General features: G+C 41.5%; 1 protein-coding gene across 3 annotated transcripts in view; it reads left to right on the forward strand.

Annotated features, from left to right (window-relative positions):
- RAPGEF5 (Rap guanine nucleotide exchange factor 5) overlaps positions 1 to 22,745 on the forward strand; it is a 331,057-nt gene that overhangs the window by 127,668 nt on the left and 180,644 nt on the right. For all 3 annotated transcript variants that reach the window (XM_056519694.1, XM_056519693.1, XM_056519696.1), the window contains one exon: positions 1,892 to 1,973. In XM_056519694.1, coding sequence (XP_056375669.1) covers positions 1,892 to 1,973 — 82 coding nt within the window. The remainder of the gene's footprint in view (positions 1 to 1,891; positions 1,974 to 22,745) is intronic.

Consider the following 22,745-nt stretch of genomic DNA (forward strand, 5'->3'; position numbering starts at 1 on the left):
AATGTTTTTTCAGTGTTCACTAAGCTATTGTATGAAAGTAAACATTTCGGGAGAAATTTATCAAAACCTGCCCAGAGGAAAAGTTACATAGTTACATAGTTAGTATGGTTGAAAAAAGACATACGTCCATCAAGTTCAACCAGGGAATTGAAGGGAAGGGTGTAAGGGGATAAGGGGAAGGGATGTAGTTTTATAATTCTGCATAAGCATTAGTTGCTGAGTTGCCCATAGCAACCAATCAGATTGCCGCTTTCTTTTTGCAGAGGCCATGTTAAAAATGAAAGGAGCGATATGATTGGTTGCTATGGGCAACTCAGCGACTTTTCCTCTGGACAGGTTTTGATAAATCTCCCTCACAATGTTTTTGGATGGCCAAAGGTTTTATTTAAACATACAAAATCTTGCAGTTTTCAATCTGACCTCTGAGCCTTATAATAGGCTACGCCTGTTCTGTAAGTGTGAGGTCACTTCTCAGCAGTCATTTCATCATCATCACCATCATCGTCATCATCCTCACCATCACGGCCAAGATTACTATGAAATGTAACACCTCTTTTATAAAGCTGGGGCAGATAAGGAACACCTATAACCATATGGTTTTAGTGGTATATTCAGTTGCTTCTTGTACATAAAGTTCAACTTTTTAGTCTTCTTCGGAATTAGGGCTGCTGGGTAGGGTACTGAAAGGGTACAATTTGATACTCACTTGGCTTTATGTTGCTATCCTCCTGATGGCTCTTAGGGTGCGTTCACACGGAGTAATTCAAGAGGAATTTACTTGAGTAATTCCTCTTGAATTCTACGCCACAAATTAATGCACATCTCCTCTGTCCATTGACTTTAATGTTATATCTGCTGTCCTGTTCACACTGCGGAAATTCTGCTAGCAGAATTCCGACGCTGAATTCCGTTCCGCTTGAAGAAAGAACATGTTCATTCTTCAAGCGGAATCCGCTAGCAGAAATTAATTGAAGTCAATGGTTAAAAAAAATTCTGCCCGACATCGTTTTCGTGCGGAATTCACGCGCAATTTGTGGCGATTTGCACGCAATTTGTGCAGAATTCGCGCGCAATTTGCACAGAAATGGCTGGAAAACCCTTCACTTCTTTCTCCCCCATGTCCACGCGCAGTTCCGTGCGCAATTCCATGCAAATTGCGCACAAATTTCCCGCGAATTTCGCGCGAAAATAAAAAAAAGTGTGAATTACTCTTCATTTACTCCGTGTGAACGCACCCTTATTGTGCAGTTGTGCTCTTAGAATAACTTATCCATCTATAACATTTAGTAATGTGGAGGCCTGTTGTTATAACTTGTATTTTCCATATACTCCCCATAATACAGATTGATTTAAACAGTGTTATCTTCTTGTCATTATTATTTTTTAAATATAGAATTAGAAGTGCTGGAGCCCATTGCAAAGGAACAGCCATAAGACATCAAGGGGACCTGTAGTTAGCTTTTAGTCTAATTAGATGGTCACCTTGCTTGATATGGCAGTACATCCTTTAATCCTTTGAATAAAGTTGGCACAGATAGTGTTGCCTTCTGTGTAGTGAGCCCTACAGCGCCTTATGTAGCACCAACATATTCTACTGCACCTAAAGTTTATGCCGTATTGAAGCCCTGTCAATGACCCATAATTGAAAGCCTTTCTGTAAGAGCCGCTCCTGTTTTGACTTGAGCTGTCCATATATTACATAGGTTGCCATTTATCAGGATGGGTGTTGCAAAATGCGGTTATGATGAATTGAACTGATTTCCACAAAGCGAAAAACTATGTATACAGGTAGCCTATGGACAAACTCAATGGAAACATGAAACACTGTTACTTCTCATGTCGGTATAAATGTATTGCACTAAGTATTTTATCTTCTTCCTCTTCCTTATAGGTCTGCTGATAAGTTAGAAAATGGATCTGATGCGAACAGCAGAATCATGCAGATCCAAGCACTTGCTCGTCTTACCTCTGCAGTAAGTTAAACCAAACGTTAAATCTTATCTCTGCTCCATCTTATCTCCTACTTGCATGTGCAATAGTAATATCCCATATAAATCACCGTTCATGTTTGCCACAGTGGATAGTCTATAATTTGTAATAATACAAATGGTTGTATGAAATGTTATGCTCTTCTACACATCCCTTTTACTTATACCCTCAGCAGAACTGGTCGTGTTGGATATTTTTATTTATTTTTTATTATTTTCTACATATGGATTGGATGTTGTAAATCTCATTAACGTATTGTACTGTGAATTAGCTCTAAGAAAGAAACCAGGAAAAGGAGAGGAAAAAAGGGGGTTCTAAACGAGCGCTACTGCTTGAAGAAAAGGATTTGGAACGCCAATGTAGCACAGGACAGTTTATTATGATATAGAGCAATAGGACAACGCGTTTCGGCACCAGCATGTGCCTTCTTCAGGTCCACAAAACAAATAGGATTTCACAGTATTCTTAGACAAAAAAAATGGCGCGTAAAGCCGTTGGTCCCGAACAGCTCCGCTGAGCTAACTGACAGCATATTCTCCCGTTTTAGACACCGCAATCAAAGGGTTATTACCGGACATCAGCCCGATCGGCGATGTCTGGTATAAGCCGCAGATACGAAGCACGCTCAGCTTCTAAGCGAGCTTCACAGATTGGGAGCCGACCATGGACGTAAATATACGTCCGTAGTTGTTAAGGGGTTAATGTCACTGAAAAACTGCTACAAATTCATCATATCTGAATATGGCGTATTGGCTTGAGTACAGTACATGCAGTCACTGTTAAAAAGAGAGGCTAGAAAATGTACATGCACAGCAAATTTTTATTTTAGTTCTAGAAAACAGAAATTGCACTCCCATGAGTTATAAGCTGTATTACTGAAGTGCCTACAATTTGATTTGCGAACAAGCCTCTTCCATATGGCTCCAGGCTACCCAACTCCATGCCAAGTAAGTGTCTAGTATACAGCAGGAAAGTCCTGTATTCCAGGCTCTGTCTCGGAGCACAACACATCTCTGATCTTTTCTGTTTGACTCGTCTTCTCAAATACTGATGTCTGACTTCTGGCTACATTAAAATGGCCTCTGATTGACAGCAAGTGCAAGTTATTACTGTGCTGGCACTACTACTTGGCTAACACTGACACCACAGTACAATTAGGTGTAAGAAGGCAACACTGTGTGCTATGTGGTCTAAGCTATGAAATTGAGGCCTGCTATAAACACTAGTACCAAAAATTTTTTAGGTTACATGTAGAATTTTAGAAATGTGGCAAGACATACATGCCAGAAACGTGTTGCTGCAAATGCTTCTATGCATCCATGCTTGAGGCTTTAGTCACTATCGTTGCTTATAAAAGTTATTTAGCCCATTAGTGATTTTCTACTTAGGCTAGGTTCACATCTGCATAGCAGGCAGTCACAGATCCTATTCTGTGTCAGAAAACTGAGCCGGCTGGTGGAGCCACTGCAGATGGGCACCAAAGCAGCCTGACTTACCCTATTGACTTTAATGGGGCATGCTGCATTTTTTTTTGGTAATTTAAATCGTCTCTGTGATGGAGACCACAAACTGAGCCTCTGATGCAGGTGTGAATGAAGTCTTACATGAATATCTTAAATTATTGTAAATTACTGTGCCAATGTTGCATTAAGAGGCTTGTTTGTGGGTTAAATAAAATAATCTAACTACAAAAAATATGATTAAAAAAAAAAAAAAATCTCCTGCCACACTAGCATTAATGCTGTGATGGTCCCCGTTGATCTTTGTTTATTTAGCTGCAGAGGTCTCGTGCATCCACATTAAGGGTAGGGTCAGACATAGCACATCCACCGCATATTTCAAACTGCAGATGCGCCAACAGCAGTCACAAGAACAAGCTCCCTGCTGCAACTGGGCAGTTCTGTGTGTTCACTCGTAGCGGCACCGCTATAAGTGGACACACAGAGCCACCCAGCTTCAGCAGTGAGCTTGTTCTTGTGACTGCTGTTGGCGCATCAGCAGCATGTATTACACTGTGTATACACTACGTGTGACCCTACCCTAATCCTGTAGCCAATCACTGCTGAGGCCATTCACTGGCTGCAGTGGTCACTTAGATGTACATGATGTCACTGCTGCAGTGATGACCAAGTAATGGTGATTTTCTTTCTTTCTGTCTTTTTTTCCCCATTAAATAGCATTTTCTGCTGTTAGACTTATTTTATTTCAGTTTTTTTTATTTATTCCCGTACAGCCACTTTAAATTGCAGGTGCAGTGTACAGAGTATAAGCTGGGCAGTGTTGTTGTTTTTTTTGTTTGTGAACTATAAGCCTGCATTAATAGAACCACCCTATATGGATGCTGTCTAAAATCCAGCTTATTTATGGACTGAAAAATTACAGATCAATCGCTGTCCATGACAGGTTTGGTTAAAATGGCTGTATTGAGTTTCAATGTTGCATTATTTTGTGCCATTGATACCTGGTTGTTTGATTATAATGAACATTTTTCTAATTGGTGGGTCAATATTTTGTCCCGGCCTGTTGTGACATCTAAGCCTCCAATGGGCAGAATATTATGACTGATATGGTCGGTCAACACATGATAGTGAGATGACTTTATAGAGATATCACACCTAGTGCATGTGTTGTGCTAGCTCCAGAGTATACTGTATACTGTCCTAGAAGCTACATTACTGTATACAGCTAAATCTACCGTACTTTTGCAATTTTACCCATTCAGGTTGAAAATGTTACTACACTTGTTTTATGTAAAACCGTGCCTGTGACATCTATGCTGGAGTCATTGAGTGGTGCAGCTGACCCAGATGGGCTGCCTTACAAGATCTGGTTCAGCTATAAGTGACATAGATTTTTACTATGATTTTTGCCAGCTGCTGCTGTAACTTATAGTAAATGCAGCTTGCCGCAGTGGCCTTGGCCATTTGACACAAAGCCTTGACCACGTCTTTTCAAAAGTGGAATGTTTAGCGTAAAGAGGCCAAAGTGTCACTATCTGCCACTTGCCACCTGTGCGTATTTTGTGCATGTTAATCCACACATAAACATCTAACTAAAAACTAAATAAAAGCTCCAAACAATGCACTGTAAAACAAAGATGTGCTGAAGAACGCTGCAAAAAGCAATAAAAAGCTTAGAACATTTTCTGATGATTTTGCCTGTAAAATTAGCATATTTTTTAACTTCAAAATACACTGTGTGAACATAGCTTAAGGGTATACACTCGCCTGGACTTTCTATTTACACTGAGCAACGAATGTTCTTGGGGTTAAGGTGTACATGTCTCCCGCTGGCTGCTACTACAAGTTCCATTTAACCAGTGTGGTGCCGATCATCTATCTACTGATAACAGCTTGAGGGTATGTTCACACGCTATTCAAACCAGTACAGCAATTTATAGAAAGGATGCTGTCCCCATGGGTGCAGTAAATTTCTCCGCATCAAAATCAACAGATCATATTGAGGAATGACATATAAAACTTCACTTTTAATAAATGATACCTAAAAACATCTGTATCAAGTGACCCAAATTAAATACATTTTTGTTTAGATGTTTTAGGTATTATTTATTAAAAGTGAACATCTGAAAAGAATAATTTAATTTGGGTCACTTGATACAGATGTTTTTAGGTATCATTTATTAAAAGTTAAGTTTTATATGTCATTCCTCAATATGATCTGTTGATATATTCACCCGGCGGAAATTTAAGGGGAATGTCTGACTAGAAAACACAGGTGGACATTTCACAAATTTTCATGTCCTAGTGGCGCTAGGGCTGCTTAGAAATGTGCCGTCCACATAGATGCAATGCATTTCTGAGTGGATTCCGCCGAACGAATGAACATGTTCATTTTTTCGGCAGACACTGGAATCAGAATTTCAGTGGTGGAAAATCTTCCACAGAAATTCTGTCATATGCTCGGTGCAGCAGTATTCTACTGAAGACAATGGGACTCTGCTGCAACGGAATTTCTGGGTGGAATTTTTCCGGCGGATTCCACTGAGTAAATTATGCTATGTAAAAGAGGCCTCATCCTTCCCGACTCCTGTGGAATGCCCAACTACTGCATATGCATATCACAGTAGATTTTTCTTAAATGGTTCTAGAACACGTTCATATGCATATAGTGTTTCTTTGAATAGCAAAACACAATGCCAGTCATACAAAAGACCTTTTAGATGCAAAATTAATTAAGGAGAACAATGGAATCCATTTAGATGTCAGTTTCCCTACAACAATTTAGTATAGAGCGCACAGGTATCTGAGCAGAAGGATAGAGATTAAAAGTCTTTGGTGAAGCTTTAAAGGGGGTTTCCAGTATTTCATCTTTGCTCTATTGACTTCAATGGAACTAGGTTGCAATACCCCATACAGCCTGAGGACAGGTGTGGTGCTGTTTGTTTGAAGAAATCAGTGTGTTTTTAATCCTAGGTAACCCTTTTATTAATGTACTATATGTTAATAATTTTTGCACAATAGAAGCTGATCATGTTTTTATAGTATTTCTTTAAAAGCAGAAGCAGTTCTTCTAGGTGAAGAGTCCATATATTTACATTTCTTTCCCTCCCATATTTACTGCAAAACTTGTTTCGGTTTGCCTTTGCCAGATTTGAATGGTCACACCTTAGTTTGTTTGAGGTCCTTTCCCAGTTTGCTGCCAGTGCTTCCATTGTTGTTGACACAGCCAGTATTATATTTGCTAGTGAAATGAGCATTTATGTGTCATTTGTTGGGAGTGTGTAAATCCAGAGCGTGGCCTGAGGAGACAGCAATGTCTGCAGATCATTAGAACACTCATTTACTCAGATCATTAAAATAATATCCCCACATGGCAGTATCTGCAGACATTTGTTATGCCTTGTAAGACTTCACTTATATTTGTGATGGATAAAAAGAGAACTGTCAAAACAGAGCCGGCCAGCCCAGTGAATGTATCCACTTATAATAATTGGTCACAAATGACTAGCTAGCTGACAAAACTGATCATATTAATCCAGCGGACATATCCTGCCTTTTCCAACAGGGATATGCCTGAACAGTCCCATTGACTTTTGCACTGATGAATCTGTAATGGTTTTTAAAGATAGTCCCAATCTGCATGCCCTGTGAACATTAGCAATTTATTTTTATACAAACCTGTGGATATTTTTAAGCATGATAAGCAACATACAATTTTTAGCCTAAAATACACAGAAAATTTGTGGTGTCTCAGCATGAGTATTAAAAACATCACAGCCGTGGTTCACAATTCCATGTTTTCTGGTCTGTTTGGGTTCCAGTGTTTTTTGACAGCAAAAATAGTGCAGTCTGCAGTACTATTCTTACCTTCAGAAACATTGAAATGTCTCCAGAACATGTCACAGAGCTGCGCTCCAGGAAATATAGTGCACTAGGGTGCTTGTTGTAATGATCATGGCTTTTTAAAAATGGCATAGACTCTATTACATGGCTTAAAGGGGTACTCCGGTGAAAAACTTTTTTTTTTTTTTTTTAAATCAACTGGTGCCAGAAAGTTAAACAGATTTGTAAATTACTTCTATTACAAAATCTTAATCCTTCCTGTACTTATTAGCTGCTGAATACTACAGCGGAAATTCTTTTCTTTTTGAAACACAGAACTGTCTGCTGACATCACGAGCACAGTGCTCTCTGCTGACATCTCTGTCCATTTTATGAACTGTCCAGAACAGCATATGTTTGCTATGGGGATTTCCTTTTACACTGGACAGTTCCTAAAATGGACAGAGATGTCAGCAGAGAGCACTGTGCTCATGATGTCAGCAGACAGTTCTGTGTTTCAAACAGAAAAGAATTTCCAATGTAGTATTCAGCAGCTAATAAGTACAGGAAGGATTAAGATTTTTTTTAATAGAAGTAATTTTCAAATCTGTTTAACTTTCTGGCACCAGTTGATTTAAAAAAAAAAAAAAGTTTTTCACAGGAGTACCCCTTTAATTGTCGTGCAGGCAGGGCAACATTTTTGATCACTGTGTATAGAGACACAGATTAGCAGGATCTCCTCCTCTGCGTGAGTAAGCAGAGTCTATAGACATTTAGGTGCGCTCACCAGCTCTGGGAGAATTGAAAATTACAGATGGAGTCTGCAGAGCAGAAATGTACTGAAAAATAACAGTGCTGCTCCTCCTATGTGCGCTATGTACGCGCACATAGCAGCTTATCCTTAAAAGTCACCTAAAATGGCAAGTACACTTTAATTTTGCATTTTGGAAGCATTTTTAAATACAGAGCTCAATATTCCCTGTTAGAGTTTTATCTCCTATTCACAGGTCAAAGTGATCAGACCCCCTGCAATCTTGAACATGCGGGCATCCAGGGTCTCTCATTTGATTGGAGCGTTGGTCTCACATGCTCACTGCCGCTCCATTCATTCATTGTCGTTGGGACTGCTGAAAATACCTGAGGGCTTGTATATACAGTAGAATTTCCCATTAGCGGACACTCATTGGGGGAAAAAAAAAACTGTCTACTATTGTGAGATGTCCCCTATTGGGAAAAAAGGCTAAACAATCTTTCAAAATGACTGTATCTTGTACTGTACTGACTCCAGAGTGTAATCCCCTATAGAACACAATTAAAAGCAGCATTACAGTAGAATCTCCCAGTGCCTTTTAATTACCCCTCTTGATCCCTCCAATGCCACTTCATTCCTCCTCCCTTGAATCTCCTGTGCATTTCATTCCCCCTTTATTCCATTGTGCCACTTTATTCCCCCCTGCTGTACTCTGTGCCAAATCATCCCCCTTACCCCCTGTGCCACATAATTTCCCTTGATCCCTCCCCTGTGCCATTTCATTCCCCCTTTATTAACCTCTGTGCAAATTCATTACCCCCTCTTTACCACCCTCTGTGCAATTTAATTCCCCCCTTCATCCCCCGTGCCATTTTTGCCAACCCTGAGTCATTTTATTCCCCCATTATCCCCCTGTGCCAAATCATCCCCCCCCTCACCCCTTGTGCCACATCATATCACAAGTGACCCTCCTGACGTCCTCTGTATTGCACCTAATGAAAGCAGCGTCTGTAGGCAGGTCAGGAGCATCACTCATCACTGCTGCCAGCTGCTGCTGCTCACAGCCTCTCAGTAAGTGCAGCGCAGAGGACGTCAGGAGAACATCAAACCCACTGAAAGCCCCTGCACCTGAACCTGCTGGCCAGGTAAGAAGAACAACAGCGGGAGGAGGGAAGGGTAAAAGGGATGTGGCACAAGGGGTAAGGGGGGGATGATTTGGCACAGGGGGAATAAAGTGGCACAGGGGGATATAGGGGAAATTAAATGGCACAGGGGAATAATGAACTGCGACAGGTGTGATAAAGGTAGGAAAGAAATGGCACAGGGGTGATAAAGAAGGGGTGATGAATTTTCAAAGAGGGTAATAAAGGGGGAATAAAATGAACACCCTTGATCCAAGGGTAAATGATGTGGCACAGGGGATAATAAAGGGGGGGGGGTTTGGCACAGGGGGGAATAAAGTGGCAAAGGGTGCTCAGAGGGACGAATGATGTGGCCAGCAGACATACAGAAGCAGGAGACCACTGTTTAAACAGCAGTCTCCTGCTTCTGTGCTAGGGCTGCTGCAGGGGTGTGCAGTGGGGGCCAGGGAGACCGGCCCCCTTACTGGGATATTGGCTGTACTACCCCCCTGACAGTAGCCCTGTTTACAAGGTAGGGTATGCACATAAGCCTGATTGACCCCTATTGAGAGTGTTTTGTCCCCTAGTGGGAGTGTTTTTTCCCCTGTAGGGTGTGTCCTTGTCCGCTATTGGGAGTGTCCCCTATTCTGAGGGTGCAAATACATTGCCCCTGATTTACTAAGAGTAGAGTGTAGTTTTCTTTGTGGGATTTTTCTCCCAACAAATAGTTTTACACGGTATTTACTAATGTTTCCCTACATTTTGAACTTTTCCTTACGTTTTTCTTTTTTTTTTTTTTTTTTTTTGCACATGCTTTGAGCTGTGAGGTTTTCCTCAGTTCAAATCCACCACATTTTCTGTGGATTTGTTGGGATTATTTGAAAATGTTGGGGACATGCCCCCTTTTCATTCACCACGCCCCCTTTTCACGCCAGCTACACCTGGGTTTTTTCAATGCTGACATGAATTCTGGTACAGACAGAAGCCATTAAGTCTTATGGGAATAAAAAAAAACTGTCTACTATTGGGAGGTGTCCCCTATTGGAAGGTGTATGTTAAGTTCGATTTTACTGTAATATAAAATTATTAAGACATTATAATATCAAAGCCTAGTTTGTTTAATATATGCAGGATCCTTTTTAGGCCTTTTAATATTAATATACCAAGTGCTGATATCAATCACTTATCTTGACTTCTGGATCTTTGGCAGTTTACTCAGTTTTATGTTACTTATATGCAATGGATGTAGTGTCATTGCTTGTCTGCAGGTGGTATTTAGGGTCCTGGACCCTGTAATTATAGTCTGGATTCTCTTTTCTGTTTTAGTATTATCTTAGAATACTATTGTGTCAGTGAATATGGATCAGTGCACTTTATTAATTTGTCCTTACGATATCTAGGCATTACTACTAACAAGCTCCTTAAGTTGCGGGAATGAAATGTACCTTCTGCCGGTGTAGAATTAAAAAATCTTTATTAGTGGGTAAATTAGAAACACTTAATGTTATTCAGCTAACTGTCATTCCAAGTATAGACGTTGTGATTACCCTTATGCCCGTAACCACATGATATACTAATAATTACACACTTAAATGGCTTTCTATTAAGTTCTGCTGTCTGCAGGCTATTTCTGGTTTTGGCAGGTAATCAAATAGTTTGTTCCAAAATGGGCCGTATAGCAGATGAAAAAATTCCCAAAGTGCTATATGAAAAGTTCCTTTAAATGTTAATTTCAGTAGCCTTTTGTTTACAGTATTCGTGCTTGAATCTGTAGCTGCAGTGCACTTTATGTGGCTAGGTAATGCAGTGCTATCATAGGTACATTATGTAGATGGAAACATGATGCATGAAAGGGAACATGTCATTACTTTCATGCTGTGTGAGCCACTGGGGCTTCTTCCCACGGCATCGGCCTTTGATTGATAGATGTATCCCTATATTATAACCATGAGAGAGCTATCAAGGCTTGTGGGACAGGCAGAATTCACCAGGGACCATCTTGATGACTTGTAGTTCAGGCAGTTTCCTAACCAGAGGGCCTCCAGCTATTGCAAAACTACAACTTCCAGCATTTCCTGATTTGGAAACAATACTCTAAACCCCTTCCCGACCCATGACATACCTTTACTCTGGGATAACTCTGAGATACAAAAACTTACTGTCAGATTGCGGGGGTACAACCGTTGGGACCCCCCGCGATCTCCTTATGGGGCCCCCGGCTTTCCTTCTGAATGGTGTGTGTCGACCACTGCACGAAGCGATGGCCAACATGCCCCCTTCATGCAGCTCTATGGGAGTGCTTCACTCAGGAATTTCCGGCTCTTGTATCCTTCGGATAGGGATACGTTTTTTATATCCCAGAGTTCTCCTTTAATGGGTAAGGAGCAAGGGCTCAGGAAGCCAATTGAAATTGTACTTGCAGGTAGACCATTTTTTTGCAGGAGCCCTTCACTTTATCTGTGGCAGAATTGGCACAGCCATCTATTTTATTATAGTTTTACAACAGACAGATCCTGGGGAAGCTGTATGAAGAATAATATATGTATTATATATTTATTGTATCAAGATAAATATATTGTTCACTCTCCTGTGAAGCCACTTTTAAGATTTTCTTTTTTCTTTCCTAAATCACATTTGGATTATTGCACCTTTTTTTTATTCAAATGATGTGCATGCTTCAATTTTATATGTAATACTGCAAAGCTTAGTGCAAGTAGAATGTAATCTTTCTCCTGTGTATTGCTGCCCTCTAGTGTTCTGTAAGCAAAACAATTAAGACATGCGATTGATTGATGTATTGAGGGAATACAGCACAGACCGCTGTCAATAGCAGTACTTCATAGACAAGTTCCAAATGCAGTTTTGATTCTTGAGACTTTCATTAACCCTTTGGCACCTCAACCAGTTTTGGCAGTGGCTTTTTTTTTTTATCCCCCACCTTTCCAAAAGCCATAACTTTTTTTTTTCTTTTCACAAGCTTTTTTAATTTTTATTTTATAATGGCACCAAGTAATGGACCATAAGTTGTTGAGAATGAACAAGTGTTTGCTATGTTATACTACTTTTACTAAGGTTTACGCAGAGACAGATACATTTGTTTTTCAATCAATGTTGTGTAAGGTTCTTTTTCTTTTCAATCTATGTTGTTCTTTTGCCACAATTTTTGGCCAATATGGCAGATAATAGCTATTTAGTAGTGTATTATGCCTGTGTTATCCTATTTAGTAGGGTATTATGCTTTTGGGGTACTCCGGTGGAAAACTATTTTTTTTTTTTTTTTATTCAACTGGTGCCAGAACGTTAAACAGATTTGCAAATTACTTCTGTTTAACAATATTTAGCCTCCTAGTACTTATCAGCTGCTATATGCTCCACAGGAAGTTGTGTAGTTATTTTCAGTCTGAACACCTCTGTTCTTGTCAGGAATTGTCCAGAGTAAAAGCAAATCCCCATAGCAAACCTCTCCTGCTCTAGACAGTTCTTGACACACACAGAGGTGTCAGCAGAGAGCACTGTGGTCAGACTGTAAAAGACTACAAAACTTCCTCTGGAGGATTCAGCAGCTGATAAGTACTGGAATGATTAACATTTTTATATAGAAATAATTTACAATTCTGTTTAACTTTGTGGCAGGGCCAGCGTTAGGGCGGGGCAATCCGGGCAATTGCCCAGTGCCCCTATCCCCCAGGGCCTCCCCTGCTGGCTGCTCAGTGGCGGATCCAAGGGGGGATCCGCCACTGAGCAGCCCGCAGGGGGCCCTTTCACAATCGGGACATCCCTGTGTCCCAAAAGATATTTTTGGGACACAAGGATGTCCCAGGTACCTTTCTGGGACTACACTGCCAACCGAATGTGGGGGAACTACAACCTAATGTGGGGGACTTATACTGCCAGCCTAACGTGGGGGAACTGTGCTGCCAATCTAATGTGGGGGAAGTACAACCTAATGTGGGGGAACTATACTACCAACCTAACGTGAGGGAACTACAAGCTAATGTGGGGGAACTATACTGCCAGCCTAATGTGGGGGAACTACAACCTAATGTGGAGGAACTACAGCCTAATGTGGGAGAACTATACTGACATCTTAAGGTGGGGGGAACTATACTGACAACCTAATGTGGGGGGAACTATGCTGACAACCTAATGTGGGGGGAACTATATTGCCAGCCTAATGTGATGGAACTAAACTGACAACCTAATGTGGGGGAACTATACTGCCAACCTAATGTGGGGGAACTATACTGCCTACCTAATGTGGGGGAACTATGCTGTCAACCTAATGTGGGGGGACCTAAACGGCCAACCTAATGTAGGGGAACTACATCCTAATGTGGGGGAACTATACTGTCATCCTAATGTGGAGGAACTATGCTGCCATTCTAATGTGGGGGAACTATGCTGCTAACTTAATGTGGGGGAACAATGCAAAAATATAAAATTGTACTATTCTGGTCCCTATAACTGTTTTATTTTTCTGTATATGGGGATGTATGAGGGCTCATTTTTTTTTAAACGTTTTTATCGGTACCATTTTTGTTTTGATGGAACCTTTCAATAGCTTTTTAGATATTTTTATGGTATTTGAAGTGACCCAAAATTTGCAAATCTGGTTAGTTCACTATTGAGACTTTTGGGGGCCCACTTTTGATTTTGCTCAGGGCCATGCTAAGCCTAAAACCGGCCCTGGTTTTTGGCGCTGGTTGATTTGAAATTATTTTTTTCCACTGGAGTACCACTTTAATCTCTACTAAAAGAATACAAGATGAAAGACCTTTACTGAAACGGTATTACTCTCTCTCTCTCTCTCTCTCTCTCTCTCTCTCTCTCTCTCTCTCTTTTTCTTTCTCTCTTTCTTTCTCTCTTTCTCTCTTTCTTTCTCTCTTTCTCTCTTTCTCTCTTTTTCTCTCTCTCTCTCTCTCTCGCAGCATAATATCTCCAGCATTAAATATGCAACACATTTTGTGTGTATGAATACATAAGCACCCGGCTGCTATGAAAAACAAACAGTGCTCTGTGTTCATGTTGTAGGTGTGCAGACAGGATGTCTCAGTCACTATTGACTGCAGCATTTAAGCAGTTAAATGGTCAGGAAAAGAGTTATATTACATTCTGGTCATTGTAGCACAGTGTCAGTGGTAATATATAGCTAATACCCCTTCATGCAGAGCAGGCTCCTCACCTTAGCCCATGCCATACACCCCCAAGTAAGTAAACTGGCTTTAGCCAATAAGGGTTATTAGACACAGTTATCTAAATTGCTTTCTGCATAAATCCCTCACTGTTTTCATGGTTTCATTCAATATGAACTTGAGTTTACCGCAAATGGAGACAAATCTGTCTTGTTTGTGTGATGGACATCACTGGTTACAGTCACAGCTACGAGAGCTCTGTCGTGCAATAAATTGTCCATACATGTGTCCATCATATAACCACGAACAGAATATAAGATAATTTGCTGAAACTGAAGTACAGTATAAGGTGAGGAGAAGAGTAGATACTTATGTGGTTACTTGGGTCCCTTTCAGTAGATGACAGTGTCTGTCTTAGAGTTGTACACAGTGGTTTGAGTTTTAGTTTTTTTGGATTTTCTTGTCATCCTTGTAAAACCCTGTTGGCTAGAATCCTCTTAGATGCAATAATTTGACAGTTTTTATAAGACATGTCTGGTAGACAGGCACTAATGATCTCTCCTTCTCGTAATAGAGACAACCATGTCAAGTCTGTATAAGTCTTTTCAGCCTGGAAAAAATATTAATCCAAAGCAATAAGGCTTACACAGCTCAGTATCCAAAATCCAAAGCAATAAGGCTTACACAGCTCAGTATCCAAAATCCAAAGCAATAAGGCTTACACAGCTCAGTATCCTTCAAGTGGATCTGTTACCATGCCTGTAAATGACTGTACTCCCTTTTTTGTCAAAACTCTGGAGCATCTTTACTTAATTAAAGGGGTACTCTGGAGGGAAAAAAAATCTAATCAACTGGTGCCATAAAGTTATGTAGATTTGTATATTAAGATAGAAGGCGAAGCAGACTCGGCACTGCTAAGTCTGTAGACTGACTGCGAGATGGGATAGGGGACACTGGTAACTGCTCTGGGAACTCGGGTGGTGCTCAGACTATACAACACAGTTCAATGAATCTTGATAGAAGATGAATGAAAGAATAGTCGGCAACTCGCCAACGCTGGTTCACGTGAGATCCTTCTTCATTGCGGCATACTCACATACAGAAAGCAGGGGAGAGACAGATAATGGGAGGTACAACAAATCGGCAGTTGTTGTACCCCATGTTGTCTGTCTCTCCCCTGCTTTCTGTATGTGAGTATGCTGCAATAAAGGAGGATCTAACGCGAAACGGCGTTGGTGAGTTGCCGACTATTCTTTCATTAATCTTCAATCAAGATTTGTAGATTACTTCTATTTAAAAATGGGAGGAAGTAAAGTGATGTCAAACTTTCAAGCATGGAACTGTGGTATGTGTAGTTTAGAGAACAAAATTCAACCGGAAATACCCAGTTCTGGCAGGAAGGACTAAAATCACCTTATGGTGGATAACCCCTTTACATTTCCTGAAGTAACAGAAGAGTTTGAAGAAATGATGCTTTAGAATTGTTTAATGGGGAATACAAGTATGTACATATGATGTATCAGAAGAGGTGACTGGTCCTGTTTTCTCTTTGGGAGAGAAAGAAGGATTTGCTTTCTTATCTGATTGTATTCTTTGATAACCTGACACTATTTGGGTATGTTCACATGTAGCATGTACACAGCTAATTTTATGCAAGGAAATATGCAAGTAGAATCTGCAGTAGGGCTGCAATTAAAGATTATTGTTATAATCAGTTAGTTGGCCGATTATTTCTTTTTAAATACAGTAATTGGATTAAAAAAGGGAACTAGATTAGAGAATTGATAACGGGAGGAAGTGGGGACAGCACCTAAAAGGTTAAAAAAAAGGGGGGGGGAGGGAGAAAGGGGAAAGTACCCTAAAGGGTTAACATATGAGCCAGAACCTGGAGGAGGAGCAGTTCATAGACCTTAGAGATGGTTGTTCTCCCTGCACCAGGATGATCCATCACTGCAAGGAGAATGGAGCGTCTGACAGGTGCTGGGACCAGGCAGCTCTGGCAATGTCAGGACCATAGGCTTCTTGAAAACGGCAGCACCGAGAATAAGGAGGTGGTGCTCACCTTGGGCACGCTCCCTTAACCAATGAATCGGTAATGAAAATTGTTGACAACTAACTAATATCGATTAATCATTGCAGCCCTAACCTGTAGTGTGTAATAAGTGAGTTTTAATGTTCATTTTATTCTTCTTTCAGTCATTGGACACTGGATAAAATCTGCAGGGAAATCCTCAGCTTTGCATGCAGATTTTATGCAGATAAATTGCAGATTTTTCATGCAAAAAAATAAATAAATAAATTTAAAAAACGTATACGCCAGGTTTGAACATACCCTTATAGGACATATGGTAAATGAAAGCTTAGTCTGGTATTATTTCTACACATCATCGTACGTACAATCATATAACCTGGCAAATAGCTTTTAAAAACGTTGTCAATTTCTGCATTGCAACCAAGCACAACTTCCACTCTGCACTGCTACTTATCCACCAGTAGGTTGCAGCCTGCTGTTAAAGAGCTACTGACAGAATCTTTCCATATCCTAAGGGAAATTTTAGGCTTGACAGCTTGTCAGACCTTTGTTGTTCTGGCCATACATATTATACAGTAAAGTGATTGGTTGAATGCTTGTTCGGCTGGTAGCTAGCTTTCCTGACTTCACCATAAAACATTCACTCTTCTTCATATCAATGTGTACGGACTATAAATCACAGTTTCTTATTTCCTATCACATCAATCATCAGGGGATTGTCAGGCTGCTCTCATCCCTATCACATCATCAGTGTATATGGCCAGCTTTGTATAAATCAGTTACCTTATGGGAGTGCATAGAAATACAAAGTTGTTACTTTGGCTCAATATTACTGTAATATGGCTAATTAGTAGCCAAAACCTGTGAGGAGCAGTGTGCCATGTGGTCAAAAAACATACGCCAAAACCACAGCTACATGGAGTTGGAGGCATGCGCTTTGTGCTGCATTTATTCCAGGTACACTTTTCTCCCTGTCCTTGGGATCAGTGAGGTTCTCACTTTTTTTGTGGTTTTCATGCAGATTTTTATTAAAATATGCAACAAATTACCAGCATATTCCCCACATTAATTGATATGCCGTAGGTTTATTATAAACTTTTGCACATATTCAATATCTTTTTGTTCACAGTACCTGGAAAAGAAAATAGTTTTTACCTATAAAAATTGTATTGTCAAAAATAAACGTGTTTTGCAGCACCCCTCGAAAACCCCTTAAAGGTAGGGTCACACACAATGCATACGCAGAATATTTCTTGCTGCGAGAAATCTTCTGCGTAGTGGGAAACATATGCTGCGCATTTTTCTATGAGCAAGCACACAGAGCTTCCCCATTGCAGCCCTGTGCAGTAGGGTTAGAAGGTGGGCCCGCACAGGGCTTTCAGGTGACAGCTGGTTCTCCCACACGAAACCCAATACACCAGGTTATAATGCGGGTGAACCAGAATAAAATGATGTACAACTCACCCGGATAGGTGCCGCCATTTTGGAGATACATGATGTATGCGGTATCCATTGCTAATATGTAAATGTCATTCTTTGTGCAATGGAGGCGAGCCCAAACGTACCCAGCATCCCTGCCTTCCTCGCCTTCTGCTCAGATATGTCCACCCACCTCGCACTTAGATGGGTGAATTGATCTGTGTATTAGCGAGGGGGGGGGGGGCATATCAGAGCAGTGGTGATGGGGGCAGAAATGCTGGGTCCCACCTCCATTACGCTAAGGGCAACATTTAAATATTAGCAATGGAGACTAATACACCCTGTATCTCAGGAGTGGCGGCACTAATCCAGTTAAGTTATACATCATTTTAATCCGTTCACCCGCATTATAACCCTGTGTACTGAGCAAACCGGCTGTCAGTTTCCCTTTAAGTAACTTGTAGGTTCTTTTATTAATTCTGTTTCTTTCTATTTCTAGTACACTGGGTATTGCTGTCATATTTTTTTCTGATTAAGGATAAAAATAAATAAATAAAATCTATAACTAATTCACTGTTGCTGAAGAGCCAGGACATTTAATTAATTTAGCATTTTACCCAGACTGAACACAATACAAGATAGTTTAAAGAAAAACATATCCAGAATGATTAATGTATTGTTGATAGCAGAGTTCCCTTGAGACAGACACAATGGATTATTTTCTATTTTATAATATTCTTTTGTGATATTTGAATACACTGTAATTTCATTGTGATCACTGTCGGGCAGTATAGTGTTTTATGTTTTATTACATTAAGAATGTGGTACAAGATGATTATTGCTCCCACATTAGTGGATGAATAGCTGATTGTTAAATTATTCTTCAGTAAGCCATAAACTTAGAATTGCAGAAACAAGTTAAAATAAAAAGTAATGAAAATAACAGGAATCAGGGAGCTTTGTTGCAATTAATTATATTGCAATTTAACTTACTAGTGCCATACAGAGGCTCCCTACTGCAGAGACACTGAGACTTCAGGTATATCTGTATGGTGCCATGTATGATTGCACCTCTAGGGGGCCCAGCAGTAAGGAAATGTTTAGTCTTACAAGACTAAATTTTGTTTGTTAATTTGTTTTCCCTTAGTCTCCTCAGCAGCACAATATGGGGTGTTTTTGCCCCCTGTGAGCTACCGTATATACCAGAGTATAAGCCGAGTATTTCAGCACGATTTTTCGTGCTGAAAACACCCCCCTCGGCTTATACTCGAGTGAACTCTCCACCCGCAGTGGTCTTCAACCTGCGGACCTCCAGAGGTTTCAAAACTACAACTCCCAGCAAGCCCGGGCAGCCATCGGCTGTCCGGGCTTGCTGGGAGTTGTAGTTTTGAAACCTCCGGAGGTCCGCAGGTTGAAGACCACTGCGGCCTTCGACATCATCCAGCTCCCTCTCACCCCCTTTAGTTCTGTACAGTACTCGCCTCCGCTCGGCGCTGGTCCGGTGCTGCAGGACTGTCCGGTGGGGAGGTCGTCCAGTGGGATAGTGGATCCGGGCTGCTATCTTCACCGGGGAGGCCTCTTCTAAGCGCTTCGGGCCCGGCCCCAGAATAGTCACGTTGCCTTGACAATGACACAGAGGTACGTTCATTACCAACGTACTTCTGCGTCATCGTCAAAGCAACGCCTCTATTCTGGGCCCGAAGCGCGGAGAAGAGGCGCCCCCCGGTGAAGATAGCAGCCCGGAACCACTATCCCACCGGACGACAGTCCTGCAGCACCGGACAGTCCTGCAGCACCGGACTAGCGCCGAGCGGAGGCGAGTACTGTACAGAACTAAAGGGGGTGAGAGGGGGCTGGATGATGTCGAAGGCCACAGTGGTCTTCAACCTGCGGACCTCCAGAGGTTTCAAAACTACAACTCCCAGCAAGCCCGGACAGCCGATGGCTGCCCGGGCTTGCTGGGAGTTGTAGTTTTGAAACCTCTAGAGGTCCGCAGGTTGAAGACCACTGAGGGCGGATGATGACAAGAGAATGATGAAGGGGGGGGTGTGGGATGATGACAAGGGGATGATGAAGGGGGGTGGGGATGATGACAAGGGGATGATGAAGGGGGGTGGGGATGATGACAAGGGGATGATGAAGGGGGGTGGGGATGATGACAAGGGGATGATGAAGGGGGGTGGGGATGATGACAAGGGGATGATGAAGGGGGGTGGGGATGATGACAAGGGGATGATGAAGGGGGGTGGGGATGATGACAAGGGGATGATGAAGGGGGTGTGTGGGATGATGACAAGGGGATGATGACAGGTGATGATGATGATGATGGTCTGGATGATGACAGGCGGTGATGATGATGAGGATGTTAATGATGGGGGTCTGGATGATGTATTTCCCACCCTAGGCTTATACTCGAGTCAATAACTTTTCCTGGGATTTTGGGTTGAAATTAGGGGCCTCGGCTTATACTCGGGTCGGCTTATACTCGAGTATATACGGTAATAGGACAGGGGATTTTTTAATGAAATCAAACAAAAAAAAACTATAAGTACCTCCCCCCTTGCCTATATAACAGCCTGCTACACAACAAGACAGTGAGTAAATTTTCAAGTAACAAAAAAAGGTAAATATAAGGGAGGGAAGCTTGTGCTGCTGAGGAGACTAAGGGAAAACAAATTAACAAGCAAAATTCTGTCTTCCCTGTTGTCCCTCAGCAGCACAATATGAGGATTTAGCAAGTATAACCCCTAGGGAGGGTTATCCTGCTGTGCAGAATTAAGAATAGTTCTAGCGAAACCGGTTTCACTAGATAGAAAAGTGTCAACTCTATAGTGTCAATGGTGTACTCCAAGTTGCAGAATGGAAAATATGTTCCAAAGGGACAGAATTACGTTCAGCCCAAGAGGTTGAAATAGACCTTGTGGAATGTGCTCTAGTGAACTCTGGTGCAGTCAAACCCTTAGAAGTGTAACAAAGATTAACACACTCACAAATCCACCGGGAAATAGAAGGTTTTGATGCTTTAGAACCCATCTTTGGACCATGATGTAAAATAAGGTTTTCAGACTTTAGTTCTATCCAAATAGATTCTTAAACATCTTACCAAATCTAGGGTAGCAAAATCCTTGTGAGAAGATCCAGACTCAGGAGAAAACTGTGTAAGAGAAATTATGTGATTAATGTTTGCAAAGGAAGCAACTTTAGGCATAAAAGATGGAAGGAATCTCAGAAGGACTTTTCCAGGTAAAAAGGTTGTATAAGGTTCAACTGAAGCCAAAGCTTGAAGAACACTAACCCTCTTGGCAGTAGTAACAGCCAACAATAAAACCAGTTTAAGAGTGAACCTAAGTTCCACTTCCTCCAAGGGTTCAAATGGTTGAGCACAAAGTTTTTGCAGGACTAAAGCCAAATCCCATGAGGCAACAGGTTTCACAGATCTTGGACGAATTCTGGTGAGGGCTTTAATGAAGGATTTGACTACCGACTCTTGAGTGAGGCGTCTGTGAAGGAACGCTGAAAAGGCTGCTAACTGTACCTTGATAGAGTTGGGAGAAAGGTCTTTGTCAAATCCATCCTGTAGGAATTCCAGAATTGATGGAACAGAAGGAGAGGAGGGGTCAATCTTATTGACAGCCCACCACTTGTGGAAAATTCTTCTAATTCTGGTAAGTCCTGTCAGTCGCCTCACTCCTAGAGTGAGATAGACCTATCAACCTCCATGCTGTCAAATTGAATGTTCAGAGGTTGTGGCAGAGCTGAGTGCCCTAAGACACCAGGTTCTGCTTGGGGGGAAGTCACCAATAAACTCATGTGCTCATCTGAATGAGCTGGGGGAGCCAGCATCTCTTGGGCCAAAATGGAATGATTGCTATCAGTGATAACTGATCCTATCTGATCTTCATCAATACCCTGGATATCATTGAAGTTGGCCGAAAAATGTATGCCAGATTCAATCTCCAAGGAATTGTCATGGCATCTATCCAAGAATGATTGTCTGTTGGATAAAGGGAGCAGAAATTGTCTAACATACGATTAGCTGTTGTAGCCATCAGGTCTATTTCTGGAAGACCAAAGAGATCCACAAGCTGAAGGAATATCTCCTGGTCCAGCGTTCATTCTCCAGGAACTGTCAGATCTCTGCTCAGGTGATCCGCAGTGACATTCTGAACTCCCTTTATGTGGGCAGCAGATAACTTGAGTATTCTGAACTCTGCCCAACAGAAGATCTTTGACACCTCTTGAAGTAGTGCAACAGATCTTGTTCATCCCTGTTTGTTTATATAATAAACTGGTGCCATGTTGTCTGTTCTCACCTTGACAGCTTCTCCCATGAGGAGAGGGGAGAAATGAAGGAGTGCATAGTAGATTGCTCTCAGTTCCTTGGTATTGGAAGAAAGAAGTAGTTCTTCTGGACTCAATTTCCCAGCCGCCTTCCTCCCTAGAAGATGATCGCCCCATCCGGACCCTGAAGCATCTGTTGTCAAGACTAACCAACGTGGCCCTAAAAGGGACATCCTGTCCCGGGGTAATGCCCTCCACCTCAGGGACTTGAGAACTGAGGGAGAAAGTCTGATGAGAGTGTCCAGGGAGGAAATCTTCCTGTCCCAGGATTGCAGGATTTCTGCTTGTAGGGGTCTCATATGCCACAATGCCCATGGGACTGCTTCTGCTGAGGATGATAGGAGACCTAAAAATCTCATGAGTGTCCTCAGGGATACCATGCGAGGTGTCCGAAGGAATTGATATCCCTTGGATATCCTTTCTTTTCTTGCAGGAGATAGATAAATTCTCATAGTGTGAGAATCTAGGCAGAGCCCCAGAAAAGTTCTTACCTTGTCTGCAATTAAATGGAAATTTTCCATATTTACCACCCATCTGAACCTGTGAAGTAAGTTTAGAGTCAGACTGGTGTAAAGATTGAATTCTTCCTGGGATCTGGCTAGAATTAGCCAATCGTCTAGGTACGGTATAATTCTGATCCCTTGTACTGAGTATCACCATCATGGAAGACACTACTTT

This window comes from Hyla sarda, chromosome 5, assembly GCF_029499605.1.
Source record: "Hyla sarda isolate aHylSar1 chromosome 5, aHylSar1.hap1, whole genome shotgun sequence".
Lineage (NCBI taxonomy): Eukaryota > Metazoa > Chordata > Amphibia > Anura > Hylidae > Hyla > Hyla sarda.